The following is an 18,500-nucleotide window of genomic DNA, read 5'->3' on the forward strand; positions in this document are numbered from 1 at the left end:
ACAACAAAGCCCAGCACATGTGAAATCATCATTCATCATTCCGCCGCACGGCTCATGGAGCACAGTCCAGGTTTTGCACGCCCGCCAACCATCGGTAAACATAGTCAGATCCAGAAGATATCTAATTCTTCTACTGAAAATGACCCCATTCAGTGCCTGTGTCAAGCTTCCACAGCCTCTGATCCACCTTCCCAAAGTCACCCCACCACTCCCACCCCCAACCGCTTGAGAGTGCGATCCATGTGATCAACACATGTTTGCTGCACGCAACTGGTCGATGAATCGATAATATGCCCTGCTGGCCCCTCACTTATTGCCTTCCACAAACCAGGCGACCCAGCCGAACATATCACCGACACACACGAAACGGTGTCCCAGTATTTCTGTTTGTAGCCGGTGACAAACTTCACCTGGGCATCTGCAACGTTACCACAGCATATTTCATGTTGTATGATCGATTTTCGATGTGTAAACATTTTAGTCATTAGAGAATTTTTCGTTTTGTGCATGCAGCCACCACAGCCCGTCATCCACCGTCAGCCCATCGCCCTTCATTAGTCACTCCCAGAACACAATGATTACGCAGAACCGCATCCGCTGCTGGTCACTCATCGCGGGTCACGGCGCCAGGCTTGTTCCAGTGCAGGTTCAGTTTGTCAGACCTCGATAGCTCACTTCTCTCAGTTCTGTGCGAGTTCGAGGTTACCGCCGTTAAACAATCATCGCCCGCAGCACAGCCCGCTCGACCTTTCACACCGTCAAACACGGCGCATCTCCATGTATTTTATGGCACGACTTCACGATGGCGAAGCATTCGTCACCATCCATCCATGCACATCTAAAGAATGTTCATCGCGCCTGTGTGAAATCAGGGTGATGCCATTGTTGTTCATAGCAGACGTTGCGCATCAATGTGCAGTTGGCCCGCCCATAGCTCATGGCGCTGGTCTCTGCAACACACAACAGACTGGCGAGTTATTACAGCGCCCATGGTTACGCCATCTTTCAGTAAAAGATTTCACCAGCACAGTTTTCATGGTTGCAGCAGCAGACGATGCTTACCACAGGCCAGATTTCACGGCCACCAGACAGCTGAATATTGGGAATAACCGACATCCGCGTCGCCGCGGCATTTCAGCCGTCGCTGCGCATGTCTGGTCAGGCCCGCTTGCCGTTCCCACCGCGGCAGGCTCCACATAAGCCAGCTCACCCTGTTCAGCACACGATAGGAGGATTGTGCAAAAGTCTTTGCACAATCCTCCCATGCTCTATTGTTGCTGGACAAGGTTGGGCTACTGAGCCCTTTCTATTTATGTGGAATATTTCCTACGCCTGTGGTTGATCTTAACGCAGTTATTCTTAGAGACAGTAAACAGTTTTTGTTAGACTTATATGATTATACTAAGCAACTTGATGACAATAGAGAATATTACCTGGTGACACTGGATGTTGTCAGTTTATTTACAGTTATTCCCAATGATCTAGGTGTTTCCAGTGTCTCTGATTATTTAAGCCGTAAGTCACAATATAGTATGGTAAAAATAGATCTGCTAGCACTATTCCTTGAAACTATTCTTTATTCCAATTTCTTTCTTTTGGTGAAGATCTTTTTAGAAGGATTATGAGCTATGGGCACTTCTTGTGCCAATAGCTACCAATCTTGTTATGGCAAAATGGGAAGAGGAATTTATATTGCAGAACCAGCTCATGACAGACATAGGCCTTTATAAAAGATTTGTGGATGACCTTTTTATTGTCTGGCTTGGTGACGAGAGGAGCCTTCTGGCTTTTTATGATTATATTAACACATCCACCAAATTTTTGAAGTTCACTTTGAATTATTCACGTGAGCAAATTTCTTTTTTAGATGTTAATATACATAGATTGGATAGTGGCCTCTTGAATACTTCTATACATTGTAAGTCATGCCATAAGAATACTTTTTTACATAGAGGGAGTATGCACCCGCACCCTAAATATGTATTTGACAATGTGATGAAAGGTCAGCTGATGAGAGCCTCTAGGCTTAATGCCTCAGAAGAAGGCTATGTTAATGAAGTTAGCTATTTATGGCGAGCTTCACCTCGAGAGGCTATGCTCCTTTTAAATTTGAAGAAGTTTTGAGAGAGGTAGATAACATCAGATCTGATAGAGCTAGACCTTACTTTTTGGAACCAAGTACAACTAGCCATGATACATTGGAAGTGACCAATAATGAGATATGAGCCTGTATGTTCTTCACCAAAGATGTTGTGTTTCTTAGGGAGATAATGGAGAGGCATTGGGATGTTTTGTTATTGATGACAAGGCAGGCCCCTTAGTAGGGACCCAACCTAAGTTTACTTTTAAAAATAAACCTAACCTGAGAAGGATTCTCTGTGGCCCTAAGAATGTTTTACATCAGAATAGTCATATACAACATGAGTATAATACTAAAATTTGTGGTAGGTGTAAACAATGTGTTTATATAGATACTAGGATGAGTTTTGTACATCCCACTACAGCCTACACGCTTAAACTAACTACTGGCACTGATTGTCGTAGTAGTAATTTGATATATTTGGCTAGATGCACCAAGTGCCCCTCGCTTTATATTGGGAAGACCAATAGAACTTTGAGGGAGCTTAATAAGGGAGCATATTTATCAAATTTGTGTTAGTTCGCTCATAATGCCTTAGCAAAACATGTACAGTCGCTTGATGCACGATAAGTTCACTTTCTGTGCTTCCAAACTGTGTTTGGGAACATTAGAGGTGGTGATATGGTAAATTTGACTTTAGAAAAGGAGTTAAGGTGGATTATCAGATGTAGAGCCGACAAGGCACCAGGACTCAATGATAAAGTTCAAATTAAACCGATGTTAAGGAAAAGAAGGGTGTGTAGACCGAAATTATGATCTTTTCTGGATCTGCATTTTAGTATGTTTTCCGGTCGTTTAGTACTGGATACTTATAAGCCTGGACTTTGTCTCCCCCCACAACCCCTTTTTTCATGTGTAATTTTCTGTTAGTTGCTCAGTAGGGACTTTGATAAGGATTGATAGTTAGTTGTGATTTCTCACATAGTCCTATATTCTTGGGCTTTGCTTGATAGTTATTTGGTTACTATCTGTTATGTTTCCTATATACCCCTCTTCTTGTTTGGAGCGTTTGGGTTCCACCATGAGACCTAGGTAGATAGAGCTGATTGCATATCCATCTAATAGATTTATATTGAGTTTATGTATTATTTGTTACTGCTGTTTAAGGACTAGCGCAGAGTCGTGCATTCAACAGCGAGTGAAGTCTTAATATCTGCCACGATTGAGTGTGCTGCTATAGTGAGTTTTTGTCAAATGGTGTACTTTTGGTTTATTTATTTTTTAACCTGCTTTACTGCTGATGTACATCTTAAGTGTATGTTACAGCTTGTAACACAATGCTTTCACTTCTATATATGTCAAAGTATTGTGTGTGTTATGTTACTTTAACATTATGTAAAGCACCCTATGATGAATGCCTAGCAAGCTAGAGTGAGAGCCAACACAAACTGCTCTCTATAATGGATTTATGAGCTGCTGTAACATTAAGGTGCTTAGTTGGCAATCAAGATATATATAAATATATATATGCTGGTTCTTTTGAATGGATTTTCAAGCTGTTATGCTTTCAGGTTAGTGACTTTTATTGTCATATGGTTCAGTTTTCGTTTGTATTCAGTTAGAGTTTTTATTGTGTTTACCTAATGTTTTCTTTTTTGCTTTCCTGGATACATCATGAACTAGAGTGTGATGTTTGTTTTATTTTAGATAATCCAACACTTTAAATAAGTTAAGTGCATTATGTGAACTTTATGTGTTTTCTGCACGCTGCAGTATTTGAAGCACTTGTTGTTCAGACTGTTTTTATTTTATGTTTGCAACTCAGCTGCATTAGAGTTGCTGTCATCCAAAGGTGTTTATATGTTAGTTGTTCGTATTAATCACCATATATAATGTTTTAATTATATGTACTTGTTTAGTGCAGATTTTAGCTTAGATATTGAATGTTAGTATATATGTCAGTAGTTTATATGACATTGTATTTTAGGCAATATATTTAATATTTTTTAGTATTGCTTTGAGGCAACTGTTTGCAGCATTTTTCAGCATAGGCTTTTCATGTGTTAGATATGAGTTAATGACCTTGCTGTTTCATTGGATAATTTATGACCAATGGTTTTCGCTTTCATTAGTTTTAAATAAGTAGATTTCTTATTTTGTATAAAGTCTGATGAAGCCTACGCGGGCAAAGCGCTTAACTACAATAAATTATTATCCTTTTACTTCGGTGTCTCGTTTTACTTGGATACTTGAAAGAGTTTATGACCTGTGTTCCTGAAGAGGACTTTATGACCTGTGTTCCTGAAGAGGACTTTTATTCCTGTGACGTGGTGAGAACTGATAACTGAAACCAGTAGAACTGCCATTAGGTACCCACACTTTTATGACTGTTTTGATATATATATATATATATATATATATATATATATATATATATATATATATATATATATATATATATATATATATATATACACATAAGTTGCTGGTGTGCTCGCAGCGGGTGGAACGTGAGAATGTTGCGAGAGTGGTTTCAGTCTGAAATATGGCCATAAATAAGTGTTTTGATTCTGAAGTTAATCATTGACCATGTCATTGTTGTTCTGGTCAGTCATCAGTCGCTAAAATAGAATACTTAAAAATAGTCACTAGTATTTTTTTGACTTTGCATGTGTTTTATGCTTATAACAAAGTCCGACTTTGGACCAAAGATTTTTTTAGGTATTAGGGTCGGAGAGATTTATGTGGGTTTTTTTTTTTATGAGTATTCCACTGTGAGGATAACATAAATAACTTGCTGGCTGGTTGCGATAATACATTCTGGCTTGAGAAAACTGCACTATAAGCTTCAGGAGATCTTTGCTGAAAAGTGAAAATTGTGGGTGTAATATTTTTAGCTGTATCTCACTTTACGAAAGTTTAGCAAAAAAATGAAAAGATGCAGTGTTCCTTTATGTTGCAGGGTTAAACTGCTCTTAGCTGAGAAGCAAGAAAAAAAAATAATAAAAGGCATTCAGCTGTACAGAATGTTCTGTGCTTGATACAAGCTTCAAGGAGAATTACAGATAAGAAACCAGGTGCACGGAGAATCGGAAGATAGAAACAATTTCCTAACAGGAAAGACTCCCTAAAAGTTTAAGATTATCACATAATTCACCTTGAAACAGAGTACAATGAACAGACTGTATGACATCAGACAGATACCAAATTACTGACATTGAAAGTTCCCAACAGGCTGCTTTCATAAAAAATGTATATAAAGAACATTGAAAGTGTACGATGGTAGGTATGATTTTTTGTTAGATCTGGTACATGTAGGAACACATTTGTTCTGAGGTAACTGGAGAATTACATTCATATATGCCTTGAGAAGTTAAAACTTGGTGCATTAAAAACTGTAAACTGTGGCATTATCACATGTGTCGTCTGTTATATAGACATGTTATTTTATTAGTACTGTGCATAATATAGTGCTTAAAAAGTTACTGTCTGCAAAGTTCAGTGCATTAATCAGACTTTGGTTTCAGCAGGCAGCTACATTCAGCAGACATCATCAATCCAATCATTAAATAACTTTTCATTGTGGTATATTTTCTTTACACTGCTTTTAACTGCATATTTAAACTAGGAAAGAGACCAGAGCTGTGTATCTTGTGAGTCACACAGAAATTAAAATTTTCCCCATCCACTTACCCTGGTGCTGCTGTGTTTTTAAACTCAACTGTCTTTCTAGTTGCCTGACCCTTGTGTTAATTTGACCACATATTTCCTTCCCTTTCCTTTTTCATTGGCTATTGTAAGCACACAATTATCATTTTGTAAAATCAATCCCCTTCAGCTATTTAAATTTATTGGCCATCCCAATGTATTCCATAGAGCCACAATACAAAGGGCCCATCCCCTTCCAATCTATCTTAATTTTTTTAATTAGTGGCTCTCCACTTAGATAACTAAAGATTAAGTTACCCCCTTTTTCCTTATCTAACTGCTTAATGCATACTGCAACTCTGAGGATATTGACCTATTTTACACCTTACCTTTAAAATCTATAATATCTAGTCCAAGACCACCGCTTATTGGAGAGCCCCCATTTTGCCTTTCAGGGGTCATCTTGGGATTAGTGCTTCTGTTTTGCTACTGGTGAGAGAAGGAGCATATGTGTGTTATTTACTGAAGACTACTGATCACCAGAAAGCCTAATAACTCCTTCATAGGTGCAAGCTTGAAATCTGTGCTTATATTTTGTTCCTGGTGAGAGAAGGAGCAGAGTGCATTGACTTCTGACAGTTTCTGATTGGACACTTCATTGCACCTTCCTCATTGGTCTGGTTGGTATTCAAGACATCTACCAGGAAAAGGCTACAACAATTCTACAGACCCTTGCATCATCTGGGACAAGAATGTTAATCATCAAAGAGCCTGTGACCTTTTCCTTATCTTAGAATTGGTGTTACTGTTTTGCTTCTACTGAGAGAAGAAGCAATGGACCATTGTATCCCAGCAGAGTGAAGCTGTGGTGAGACCAGCACTAGCAGTAGCCATTTAGGCGAATCCCCTCTTCATCATTATTGACAAGCTAATTCTTTCTTTTCAGTAAGCACTGCTTGATCTGCTGCTGTGTAACCTAACTTCAGAGTATATCCCTAAATACTTCATCCATAAATCATTAGGGTCTACTATTATCTTCTCATCAAGTGTTTGGCAGTGCTTTGTATAGATGCAGGCACCTTGAGTTCAGATTTTTCCTTTAAAAGCACCCTTGAAATTTCACCAGTACCTAGTTGCACCCAAGACAACTACTTTGCAGTGAAAAGCACTGACCCCAGAGTTGCAAACCAGATACTCCTGAGATTACTTTATATTTTCACTACAACTATCTATTCAATAAAAAGGGCTTGTTGCCATGGATATGAAATGTCTCACTGTTTCTATTACCAGCTTGGTGGATATGGCATCCTGAGGCAATAAACTGTCTCATGTTTACTGACAGCCAGTTAATTCTCAAACAAACTGATACTGCACTGCTCTAACTTGTTAATACTTGTGAACCTCTGCTTTCCTTAAAAAAAACAAAAAAAAACAAAAAAAATCTTGCTTTTTTCCTACTTTTCTGAGATTTAAAAAAGTTCAGTTACAGATTTGCTGTTCTGAACTGTTTGTAAGTTTCTTGGAGGCCATTATTTGCTTGGGCTAAAGGGAAGTCTCTGTGTTCATCAGTGGCAGTGATAAAAATTGAGCAGCCTGCCTACCCCTGTGGGAGTGGTTACTGCCTTGAAACTGTAGTTTTATTGGCCATTTTGGGTCAATTCCAAACTCCTTGATCTCCCTCTCTTAAAACCCTCTTTTGTGCGGTTTTGCGCATAGCGCAACATCGGGCAGTGCCGCCTAATTGGGTTTAAACTATTCCTGGCTACACAAAGTCTGCTGTTCACTTTTTCCCTTAGAACTGCTCTATCTCTCAAATTAAACACCATATTCTCATTTTAAGGCCCCTCACTGGTCCAAATAAGTAATCTTACAAGTTAGCACTAATAAACCATAAGCACTACTTACTCTTATACTTTCTACGATTACCTTGTCCCCTATTGGTCCGTTTTAATTCAGTTCCCTATATTACTCTAGCATGTCCAAAGGTCAGTCAATGGTTTCCTCTCCAGTCAAGCTGGTGAATCTGGGAATTTTGAGGCAATGTTACAACTGTCTCATGTACACGGACAACCCTCTCCTCCTCCAAACAGGTTCAAATACATGTGAGAGATGCAACCATATAGCCAAACTGGAGGCTGAGTCTCTCACCTCAAAACTGGTGTAACCAGTCAGGAGGAGAAGGTAACCTCACACAACACAATTCCAGTATCACATAGTCCCACCACAACAGTGAACCAAACACATAAAAACACAAAAACATACTCGCAGGCTCTAAATAAAAATCTCCCTAAGCAAGAGAGACCTCCAAAGCAGACATCCAAGCAAACGCTACCCCAAAACAAAACACGTACAACACATAGAACACAAAGTCAGTGTGCCAAGCAGTCACAGCCCTTAATGCTGAATAACACACCTGATACCCTTGTAATAGGTGACTCTATTGTCAGACACACTGACGTCCCGCTCACCAGGCTGAATAAAGAGAAGGTCACAGTGAGCTGCCTGTCGGGCGCTAGGATCCGCCACATAACGCAAGCACTCAGGTCACTCTAAAGCAAATACAAATATGACTCAGTCATTGTACATGCTGGCGTGAATGACCTGAGACGTACCTCCATTGACTACATGAAAAGAGACATAGAGGAGCTCTCTGATCATGTAGCCCAGGCCGGTATGACCCTGACCTTGAGCAGCATCTTACCCACACCTACAATGATGCCACAGTATAAAGACAAAATGATCGATTTTAACAACTGGCTAAAATTTTGGTGTCATTCAAAGGGGATCCAGTGTCTGTCAGCCTGGGATGACATGCTCGACAAGCCACATTGCTTTGCTAGGGACAGCTTGCACCTGTCACCCCTGGGCTTTCGGATATTGGCAAAGGCTCTTGCCACCCCCATAGTGCCTTTTTTAGGCAAGGCTCAAAAGTCAAACCCACCTCCATAGACAGCACAAGGAACAAGAAACTAAGGGTAATGCTGCTAAACGCCAGAAGTCTTAACCTCAAGATGCATGCACTCGAAGCTCTCCTCAGTATGGAGAACATCAATATCTGTGCAGGGATAGAAACCTGGTTCAAGGCTCCAGAGAGCACCCCAGCACTACAAAGTTATACCTCATATCATGCTTTTCGGCCCGAAAACCCGGACCGAACCACAAAAGGAGGGGGAGTTTCCATATTTATCAAGGATATCCATACCTCCAGGTTAGTGGCAGTGCACGAAGTATCGGAGACCATCCATGTGCAAATGACAGTGGGCAAGACTGCTTTTCAGTTTATAGCATCCTACAGACCACCATCTCAAAGTCAGGAATCCCACTCTGCTTTCCTGAAGAACACTAAGATCTCTCCGAACACCATTATATTGGGCGACTTCAACTACCCAAACATAGACTGGGAGCATTACTCAAGCCCCAGCACCTTAGCCCAAAGGTTCCTGGAATTTATAAACTCAAATGCTATGGAACAACTAGTCACCACTCCCACAAGAGGGGAAAACATACTAGACCTGATCATTACCAACATGGGGACTCTATGCTCCATACCAGAAGTATATCCCTCATTGGTAAGATCAGACCATAAATTAATTTCACTGGATATCCACATCCGACCCCACCCCCAGCCCAGAAAACCACAGTGAAAAACTTTTCAAAAGTGAACTTCACACTTCTCAAAAATGAAGTGGAATCCTTCAAGGCCCCAGGGCCAGTGGAAACTACGGCCCAAATTGCAGAATCCTATATAAATGCATTCTACGGACATCTCCAGGAATGCATGGATCATGCTATCCCAAACAAAATCAAGACCCAATCATCCAAAGGCAGGCGTCCAGTCTGGTGGACCCCAGCCATAAATAAACTGTACAACAGAAGGAGGAAGCTACTACATGATAGAGCAAAATCCCTAAAAGGGAAGGCATCTCTGATCAGTACTAGCAAAAAATTACAATCCCTCATAAAATCCTCCAAGGCCAGTTTCGAGAGAAAAATTGCACAGAACACTAAAGACAATCATAAGGCTTTTCTCAGTTATGTTAGGAACCTGGAATGCAACTCCCAGACTTGTTCTGAGTTGATTCTAAACAACAAAAAATACACTGAACCCACAGACATCGCCAATATCCTGGCAGACAGGTTCAGTGCAAACTTCTCCCCCACCCCCCCACCCCCCCAAAAGAGCAAGTATCTATCCCGGCAGAGTGCAGCCTCCCAAACATCTCTGATGCTCAGGTGAAGGCCGCCCTCTCCAAAGCAAAAAACACTGCATCCATGGGACCAGATGGTGTCCCGGGTTGCATCCTACATGAACTCCAAGAAGAACTAATCCCTCAAGTAAAACTGCTGTACAATCTCAGCCTCACTACAGGATATGTGCCCAAAGAATGGCGTACAGCAACAGTGGTCCCACTCCACAAAGGTGGTGCCTCTGCGGACCCTGGAAACTATTGCCCCATAAGCCTGACTAGCCTAGCATGCAAGGCTATGGAGAGGATCATCATGGATCTCATAAACAAAGACATTGGGGACCTGCAGACACTAGATCCTACCCAATTTGGCTTCATCAAGGGCAGATCCTGCCTTTTGAACCTGGTCGACTTCTTCGAAACAGTCACCAAGGCCATAGATGAAGGGAAGGTAGTCCACACAGCCTATCTGGATCTTGCAAAGGCATCTGACACAATACCCCACTCAGGCATCATAGATAAGCTATCCAGCCTAAATATAAACCCCTATGTCACAAGATGGGCCACAAACTGGCTCAAAGACAGAACCCACAGAGTCAGAGTTGCTGGAGCCATGCCAGACTTGAAACTGGTCACAAGTGGCATCCCACAAGGTTCTGTCCTGGAACTTCTCTTGTTCAGTATTTACTTTTCTGAGGTACAGGCCAACGTGGGAGGACTATGGCTCACCAAGTTCGCAGATGACTGCAAACTGGGCACCATAATCGACTCTCCAGCTGACACAAACATCCTTTAAAAAGGTCTCGCAGAGACAGATAACTGGATCCAGAGCCAAGGTCTAAAGCTAAATGCCAAAAAGTGTATAGTCATACCCTTTGGCAAAAACAATGTGCCCACAAATTACCACATAGGTGGTAACCCATTAAGTACAGAGAAAGTAATTAGGGATCTGGGGACCCAAGTTGATAGCGATCTCTCCTTTGACAACCACATTGCCAAAGTGGTTAGAAAGACCTTCTACATAGCCCACCTCATCATGAAAGGATTCAAATCTAGATCAAGAGAGGTAATCGTGCCCCTTTATTCATCCCTCATCAGGCCCATCATAGAATACAATGCCCTCTTTGGGATGTACCTTACCCGACACCTGCAGCAATTAGAAAAACCCCAAAAGTACCTCACCAGGAGGATCAAGGGACTCAAACAGATGCCATATGCTGCTTGGTTAAAAAAACTCCAGCTCTACTCAGTTGCATACCACCTACTTCGAGGTGATCTATGCCTGACATATAAAGCTATGTCCAACCCAGAATTAATGGACATGCTCCACCTCAGTAAATCTAAATCCCTTAGAGCCACGCGCTCGAGGGACTTGAACCTCAGCACAGAAATAAATAGAACATGCTGGAGGGACAGATTCATAACCCAGAGGCTCCCTTCACTCTGGAATAGAATTCCAATTCATGTTAGGCAGAGCACCTCACTGACTCTCTTCAAGAAGAATCTTGATGAGTGGATGGGGGATCGTAGGTTTGTCCCAGGGATTACTTCTGTATCACTATTAGACAGAGGCACAGCAAACTAAACTTTAAAAAGGGCACAGTATACTCAAATCAAGGGGTGGCGTAAGCCAAACACAATCGGGCTAGGCTTATAAATGTCCCAGGGCAGATAGCCTAGTATGAACCTATGAACCTATGAACCTATAGATATATATATATATACATATATAAATATATATATATATATATATATATATATGTGTGCATATGCATATATATATATATATATATATATATATATATATATATATATATAAAAAAAGCATATATTAAAAGCATTTCTTTTTGTAGGAAGATCAAGCCACCTGCACCCTCAATGTGGAGGCAAATCCACACACCCCCAAACTACACACATATATGCACACTCGCACGCACACACACACACATATATATACATATATATATATATATATATATATATATATATATATATATATATATACACACACACACACACACACATCTATCTATATCTATATGTTATATGTATGTATGGGTCTACTTAATTTCGTTGAATCTCATTTCACTTTATTTCATTTCATCCCGACCACTTCGCTGAAAACTCAGATTACTGAAAACTCATTTCACTGAACTGCAGTTAGTATATATGGCGCTGTGTAGAGTACTGTAAGGCAAGTAAAAGGTATATGCCCTTTTCCCCACTGTAGTGCATTCCTGAAGTTAGTATATATAGTTAGCAGGATGTGGCGGGCATAGCCCTCTACTTAGTTTGAGTACATATTGTCTTCTGGAGAGAGTTAGTCACTGGTGTTGCTGGTGTTGCAACTATGCATATCTATTGTTTAAAATGGGTTCCTAGAACGTAGTCGAATTTTTACAAGTTCGAGCCTCATATGGTTGAGATCATACGTTTGAATTTGTGAAAGTTTAGCGTTTGAATGGAAATCTCCATAAAGTGAGGTTTCCATTTTGTTCAATGGGGTGCGATCTCGGAGTTGGTATATTTAAGTAGCGGGGGGTATATGGGAGACTTTCCTCCCTGCTTAAAACAGTTTATTTTGTTTTCCTTTTTTTTTTTTTTTTATGCATAGTCGATGTTTTGTAACTTCGAACATAATGGTTCGAAAGTTATATGTTCGAAGTTATAAGACTTCGACTATGTGATATAGACCCATTTAAAATGTACTGTTTTGAAGTTTTTGGTAAAATACAATATAAAACAAACAAGGTAGGGGGCTACGCCCCACTCACCCCCCCAATGTGGGGGGCTGTGCCACCCCAACTATATATACTAACTCTAGGATCGCAATACAGTGGGGGAAAGGGCATACACCTTTTAGCTGCCTTACAGTACCCTACACAGTACCATATATACTAAGTTCAGTTCAGTGAAATGAGATTCAGTGAAATGCTTTTTCAGTACTTTGTGTTTTCAGCGAAGTGGTCGCGATGAAATGAGATTCAATGAAACAAAGTAGACCCATATATATATATTTTATGTATATATATATATATATATATATATATATATATATATATATATATATACATACACACACACACACATAAACACACACACACACACACACACACACACACACACACACACACACACACACACGGAATAAATTTAGAACACTGAAATTTCTGAATATCAATACACAAATTATAATGGAAAAATGTAGAACTCAAAACGTGGACCACAACAAATAAAATGTTCTATCCATGGGTAAGATCCCTGCTACTTACATAGATCAACTCTGAGCAAAAACTTAGTCCTACTGTATCACGATCTTGAGCAACACACTGATAGCTTTTTTACAAATGGAAAAAACATTGAGGTTCTTTAATTTGATATTTTTCCATCAATCCTTTGTGTTTCAATATTCAGAATGCTTGATATTCTGGATGTATCCCACACACACACACACACACACACACACACTCACATATATATTTATACAGACTCACTTCAGAATCTCTAAAGCCCAAAATCTCACATTTCAAAATCCAGAGACCAAAATCTATACTATACTATATTCCAGAACAACTACATACAGTAACATATTACACTTCATCAATTATAACCAGGGGGGCAAGCCCCCATGCACCCCTGCTGTTTAAATACATCAACTCCACGATCGCACTACACAGAACAAAATAGCAAATATACCATTACGTGCTTCATGACTGCCTGTTGTAGCCTTACTCATGTTCCCTTCTAACTTGCTACACTACAACATAACTCATCTTAGTATAGTAAAGTGCAGTCTTGGAGTTGATATATTTAAGTAGCAAGGGGTGTGGGGGGTGCTTATATTTGGAGAAGTGTAATATAGTTTGCTTTGTATTTGTTTCCGTATGTAGTTGTGCTGGAATATGGTAAGTGTTGGTGTCCTGTGTTTTTTATGACATTATGAGATTCAGTATTTTGAATTTTCAACATTTTGAGCTTTAGAGATTTTGGTCTCAGGATTTTGAAATTTGAGATTTTGGGCTTTAGAGATTCTGAAGTGAATCCATGTATACGTATATATGCAAATACATAAATTACAAATTTGAGATTTAACAAACTTGGAGGAGAGGAAAAATTTTAGGAAAATGGAGAATTCACCTTCCAAATCTGGCCTCCATGACACGACACTGGGAAAATTTTAAGTTTCACATTCTAATTGCTGGTCAGCTATGCAACATCAAACATTCCTGTCCTGATCCTTAATCTTCAGCATGAACCTTCAATATGGACCTGAAGTCTGACAATGGATTCTGGGCCAGCATGCACCTCAAAAGTCTGTCATACTTGAAAGGGTTGTTTGATACATAGGTAAATTCATTTTCTTTCCTCTCTTGTTACTCTTTACTCTTTATTCACTTTCAAAGATGGGAAGGCAATCAGCAGTGTTTCCAATGTTCATGATACTTTTCAAAGGCTACTTTCTCACAGAGATATTAATCTTTGCATGTTGCACCCCTCTGGGTTTCAATTTCATATTAAAAAACACTTTTACTAAAAGAACCCTCTTCAAGATGTGATTGAAATTTTCTGACTTGGAGAGCTTTCTTTTCTTATCTTTTTGTGGTCACCTTCGTAAGTAAACTCTGTACTTGCACATTTAAGATCCTGACAGTTCTCATAGAGAGAGAACATTTGTTAGGGGCAGCACATGCTTTTCTTCAAAGGCGCATTACTAAACACTCTAAATCAGCCCGCTCATCTATTTGCTCAGAAAGGTCTAATGGTGAAGAAAAGATGAACTGCACATTGGATTTGCAAATGCAACTTGTATTACCTATTTAGAATCAAAACTTTATGAAATAAAATACCAACACTTTTTTATATTTAAACATCTGTTGAAAGGTAAAGAAAGTACAGCATATACAGCATACATTCTCTAAATATCTTATCTTTTACCAAAAGATATACTGGAATCCCTTTCAAGGGGCAGCTGAAACACATTTTATCTCCCATACAGAGTCCAAAATACATCCATAATCTTGTCGGCTCTGAAAAATTATATACAGTTCTGTCTTTAATAACAGTCAACTTATATTAATTAAATTATTTCCATGACATTCATCATATCTTTTCATAATTTTTTTCAAAACACTACAAATGAAACTTAACTTCTCTCTCCCAGCATTTATGGTAGCTCCTATATTATAAAATAATAAAAGCAGTATCAAAATCTTGTATCATGAATAATGTCTGTCTGGAGCAAAGGAATGTTTGCAACATACATCAAAAGTAAAACAATTCTTCTACTACCATGTGCCCAGGTTCTAGTCAGGTTCTGATCAACAACTTAAATAGAAGTCTTCAGACTGCATAAACACTGTCTTTTTTACAGTTAAGTCAAGATCTTCACTGTCAAAAGCAACTACCACAATCTCTTAATTAAGAACTGGATTATCATTAAGGACTGGAAACTGCTCTGCCAGCCCAAGTTCCTCCCACTTCAACCAGAAGCTCCTCAAAAAAAAGAATATGGGAATTTCCCTGGTGTCCTGAAGAAATAATCCACAGTTGGCATGAGTACCATTACTATTCAAGTCAGCAAAGTAAGTAGCAAATAAATACAATGGTTTCTGCAGAGTGCTGGATTAACAAGTCACAAAATAATAGATTAATATTGCAAGTGATACTTCACTCAGTATTGTAGCATGTTAATAAGAAAATTAATAACTTAAATGAAAAATTAAAGTACTTTTTTATTTAAAATTGAAGAGAGGTTTACCTTTTGTTTTGATCTTCATGGCTTTCTGGTGCTTGAACTCTGTTCCAAGTATATCATAAAGTGCAGTTAATTCAATCAGTGCTAAGGAGTGAACCTTTGCCATATCTTGTGGAGCCAGGTCACCGACTTTTGTTGTTCCCGTTTTATCTTGTTGCAATCTGAAATTCTACAATAATCACATAAAAAATAGCATACACAACCAGTAAGATTGCTATCCTGTAAATTCAATGGTGTTGCACTTAGCTCCCATTATAAATAAACTCTTTACTATAGCAAGATTGTTTAAAGTTCTAGATCATACACCACTGCTTAGGAATTACTTCTGCATGCTTTTAATAAAGTAAAATGGCAGTATAGTCACATTCCCTAAGATATGTTTGGCTTTTCAATTTTAGCATTACATATTTCCCACAGTCTTTTTGGTATTTAGGATACTTTCCTTGGATGATCACAAAAGAACATAAGACTACAAAATCCTGGGCAAAACACCACTAACTCAGTTACTTAACACTTCCCACTGGATAAATCAGTAATGGTGAGTACCTGAGTCTGGCAATAAATCAGCATCATCTGTACACTTAAAGCTGAAATCTAAACAGTAATCGTTAGATAATGTATTTCTTTATCCTTCTGAGTGAACCATGCACAAGCACATACGATACTTGCAAATGCAGTATAAAGTTTAGCGTATATTTATTTATATATTGTTTTTGTTTACTAGGAAAGTCCGACTGGGCCGAGGTCCTATTTTCAACAGAGGCCCATGGAGAAATGCTGTGTTTTACAGAATGAGTAAAAGTTATTCAAGATTTACATAATAAAGATGCATACATAAAATAATGATATCACAGATAAAACTAAAATACAGTAAGATATTAGTTAATATCAAACTTTATAAGAATTTAGTTTTTCAAAAGGAATTAGGTGTAATTGGATATAAAGTAGCAGACAGTGAAGGAATTATAAGATGAAGATGGATGAAGGCGGTCCAAGTAAAAAAAGCATCTACGTGAGATACAGAAAGTCATGGAGAGGGGTAGGAGATAGTCAGATATTTAGAAAATGTGAAGGAGTCACTGTATTATGGCCAATTACATAAAAGGGTGGTAAGAGTTAGTAAGGATTTGTAGTAGTAGGAGAGAGAAATTATCCTGGAATATCACACGTGCAAGCTGGTAACTAATTGGGTAGGACTTTATTTGAGTTTTAAATGATTTTAGGGAGTGTTCTGGTCATACAGCTAGAGGAATGAAATTTCAGAATATAGCGAGGGGGTGGTGGAGTAGTGATTTGTCAGCAGAAATGTTGGGTTTGGATACACACAATAGGCATTTGTCCGATTAATGGGACAGAGAGGAAGAATGAGATTTCTTTTTGGCACTTGACTGCTTCAGACCTATTTTTGACAAAGCTAAAGAACCATCATATAGCAGTTGTCTCAAGTCCTAAGTTATAGAGTTTGTGTAGGAAAAGCTGTGATAAGTTAAGGAAGAGGGAAGACACTTGGTTTCCACCATTCCTATTTGTGTTTACTTTATTGGTGAAACTAAGTCAAATGGTAGAGGTACTCTGGTGTGGACACAAGCCATGCTGAGATGAAGAGAGAAGGCTATTGTTTGTGAGGTAATATAACAGATGGCACTGGAGAAATTTCACGAGTATTTTTAATAGGGGGGAGAGAGAATAGCAATGGACCTGTAATTTGAGTTCTGTTGAGTTCTGTTGAATGCCCTCCTTTGAGGAGGGGAAGAATGTGACTTTTTTTTTCAGAGGATGAGGGCACATATGCTTCACTGATGGAATAACTGTAGTCTATTGCTTCTAAAGCTATCTTAACACATTCATCATACAGGTTATTGGGGATAAGGCAATGGGCTTCAATTTAAGCAATATTTGTTTTTTTCTTTTTTTTATTGAAAGTAGTGGGGACTGCTCGGAAGGAAAGGTTAATAAGAGGAATGGTAGATGGTACGCTTGTCTGGTTGTTGATATTAGGAGAATTTTGGAGTAGTGATGAGATGGACCAAATAAAAACGGGAGTTGAAACATTAACAAAGTTTGTAGAGTTGTTGTTGGAGATGGTTGAGTGCTGTGGTGGGGATTGTGCAGCTGGTTTAGAGAGGACCAGCATTTTTTGAGATTAGTTTTTATATTGCAGGTCAGTACAGATTGTTTTTTTATGTAACTTAATTTGATTTTGTTTTGGTTTCTATGTTGTTTGAACCTTTGGAGATTTGTTATTGTTTTATTGGATAACCATGTAGTCCAAGCTCTGTCTACAAGCCTCTTAAGTTGTTTATATTTTGAGACAACCAGAAGACAGGTTTGGCTCTAACTCACTTTTTTTCTGTACACAGCAAGTTCATTTAAGATGTTCATGAAAGAAGAATTATAAAGAGTACCTAGTGGAAGATATTTTAGAGTAGTTCAGTTATACAGTTTTAGATAACAGATAAAGGAGTCTGTTGAAATCGGAGAGGTTAAATGTTATACCAAAATGTGTCAACTTTTGAATACTAGTTTGCATTCTTATTAAGTAGGCAGGGAGCTGATCACTTAAGATGTCTGCAAAGGTACCTGAGGTAAAGATTTTATGAGGCATAGAGGTAAGAATCAAATCAATTAATGTTGTGTTTATTATAAAGGGTGGGAATGGTGATTAGCTGTAAGAGATCACAGGGATTTATTGAATGGCTAGGTGAATCAGAGGAGAGAGACAGCCAGTCAATATTAAAATCACACAATATAATTTATTTCAAGAAGCTAGATAATAACATCCATTAGAAGTCATCTTCTGCAATAGAGAGGTCATTACCAGGTGGCAAAC

General features: G+C 38.8%; 1 protein-coding gene across 1 annotated transcript in view; it reads right to left on the reverse strand.

Annotated features, from left to right (window-relative positions):
• ARHGAP18 (Rho GTPase activating protein 18) overlaps positions 1 to 18,500 on the reverse strand; it is a 965,702-nt gene that overhangs the window by 402,451 nt on the left and 544,751 nt on the right. Inside the window, exon 6 of the mRNA XM_044064446.1 lies at positions 15,674 to 15,839. Coding sequence (XP_043920381.1) covers positions 15,674 to 15,839 — 166 coding nt within the window. The remainder of the gene's footprint in view (positions 1 to 15,673; positions 15,840 to 18,500) is intronic.

Source organism: Protopterus annectens, chromosome 1.part0, assembly GCF_019279795.1.
Source record: "Protopterus annectens isolate FY-2018-M chromosome 1.part0, PAN1.0, whole genome shotgun sequence".
NCBI classification, from domain to species: domain Eukaryota; kingdom Metazoa; phylum Chordata; order Ceratodontiformes; family Protopteridae; genus Protopterus; species Protopterus annectens.